Source organism: Orycteropus afer, unplaced genomic scaffold (genome assembly GCF_000298275.1).
Source record: "Orycteropus afer afer isolate SDZICR_OR568_19922 unplaced genomic scaffold, OryAfe1.0 scaffold00049, whole genome shotgun sequence".
NCBI lineage: Eukaryota > Metazoa > Chordata > Mammalia > Tubulidentata > Orycteropodidae > Orycteropus > Orycteropus afer.
In genome coordinates, this window is record NW_006921636.1 from 11,083,609 (window position 1) to 11,084,661 (window position 1,053).

The 1,053-nt window shown below is 46.8% G+C and overlaps 1 protein-coding gene across 1 annotated transcript in view; it reads left to right on the forward strand.

The window, feature by feature from the left end:
- Positions 1-518: 518 nt before the first annotated feature.
- WFDC3 (WAP four-disulfide core domain 3) overlaps positions 519-1,053 on the forward strand; it is a 2,081-nt gene continuing 1,546 nt past the window's right edge. Inside the window, exon 1 of the mRNA XM_007938441.1 lies at positions 519-650. Within this exon, the coding sequence (XP_007936632.1) occupies positions 519-650 (132 nt within the window). The remainder of the gene's footprint in view (positions 651-1,053) is intronic.

Consider the following 1,053-nt stretch of genomic DNA (forward strand, 5'->3'; position numbering starts at 1 on the left):
AGGTCTTTCTGGTTTTCTTCACCCTTTCGGATAAAGAGATAGGACTTCCAACTGGAGTGCCTAGTAGTTCCAGCTTTCCCCTGTTGTTATTGTTAGATGCTATTGAGTTGATTTCAACTCCTAGTGACCCTGTGTGATAGAGTAGAATTGCCCTATAGTGTTTCCTAGGCTGTAACCATGCGGAAGCAGATGGTCATATCTTTCTCCTGAGGAGCTGCTTGTGGGTTTGAATTGCTAACCTTTCAGTTAACAGCCAAGTGCTCAACTGTTGCACCATCAGAGCTCCTTAGATTTTCTGTGTTGCTCCCTAAGTGAGAACAGTATCACCCTAGCCTGTCACTTTCCCTTTATCTGCAGAGTAGCTGGTCCTTTAGCGGTGGTAGACTCATGTTAGTGGTTGAGGGGGAGGAAGGGAAGGTGGTTGGAACATTTTGTGGATAGGAATCTGTGGAGTGGCTGAAAGTCCTTGAAATACGTTTGGCTTCCATTCTTCTCCATTTCTCAAGGCCTGGCCAGTAATGTCAACTTTATATGATTTTTCAGTGAAAGAGGGAGAATGCTCTTCTGATGAGAACCCACCCAGAGTGCTGAACCAGGGGGATGAGTTGTGCATGGCTGGGCAGAAGGGCCACAGCTCAGGCTGCAACTGTGTCTGCGATGGAGACTTTCCGAATGGTTGGTTGGCTTCTTGTTGTTACATGCTGTCTAGTCAGACCCGCCTCATAGTGAGCCTTCCTGGGGTTTCTGAGGCAGTATAACTTCAGAAGTAGATTGCCCAACCTTCCTTCCGAGGATTGGTTGGCAGCAGGGGCAAAATCCTAGTAAGTGTTCTAAGCCTTCCTCTGGGATGGGTAGACCCAGAGAGCTTCCTACCTTGGAGATTGGCTCTTGAAGTCTAAAACTTGCCTAGAGCACCTCTTGTCCTTTGTGCACTCTCTTCTGTTATCACTCAGTATCCCCAGTTCTTTGCCTTCTCTTAGAACAGAATACAATGCTGATTGTCTATGTCTTTTACACTGGACTCTGGATTCCTGTGACTCAGTTTTCCTTCAG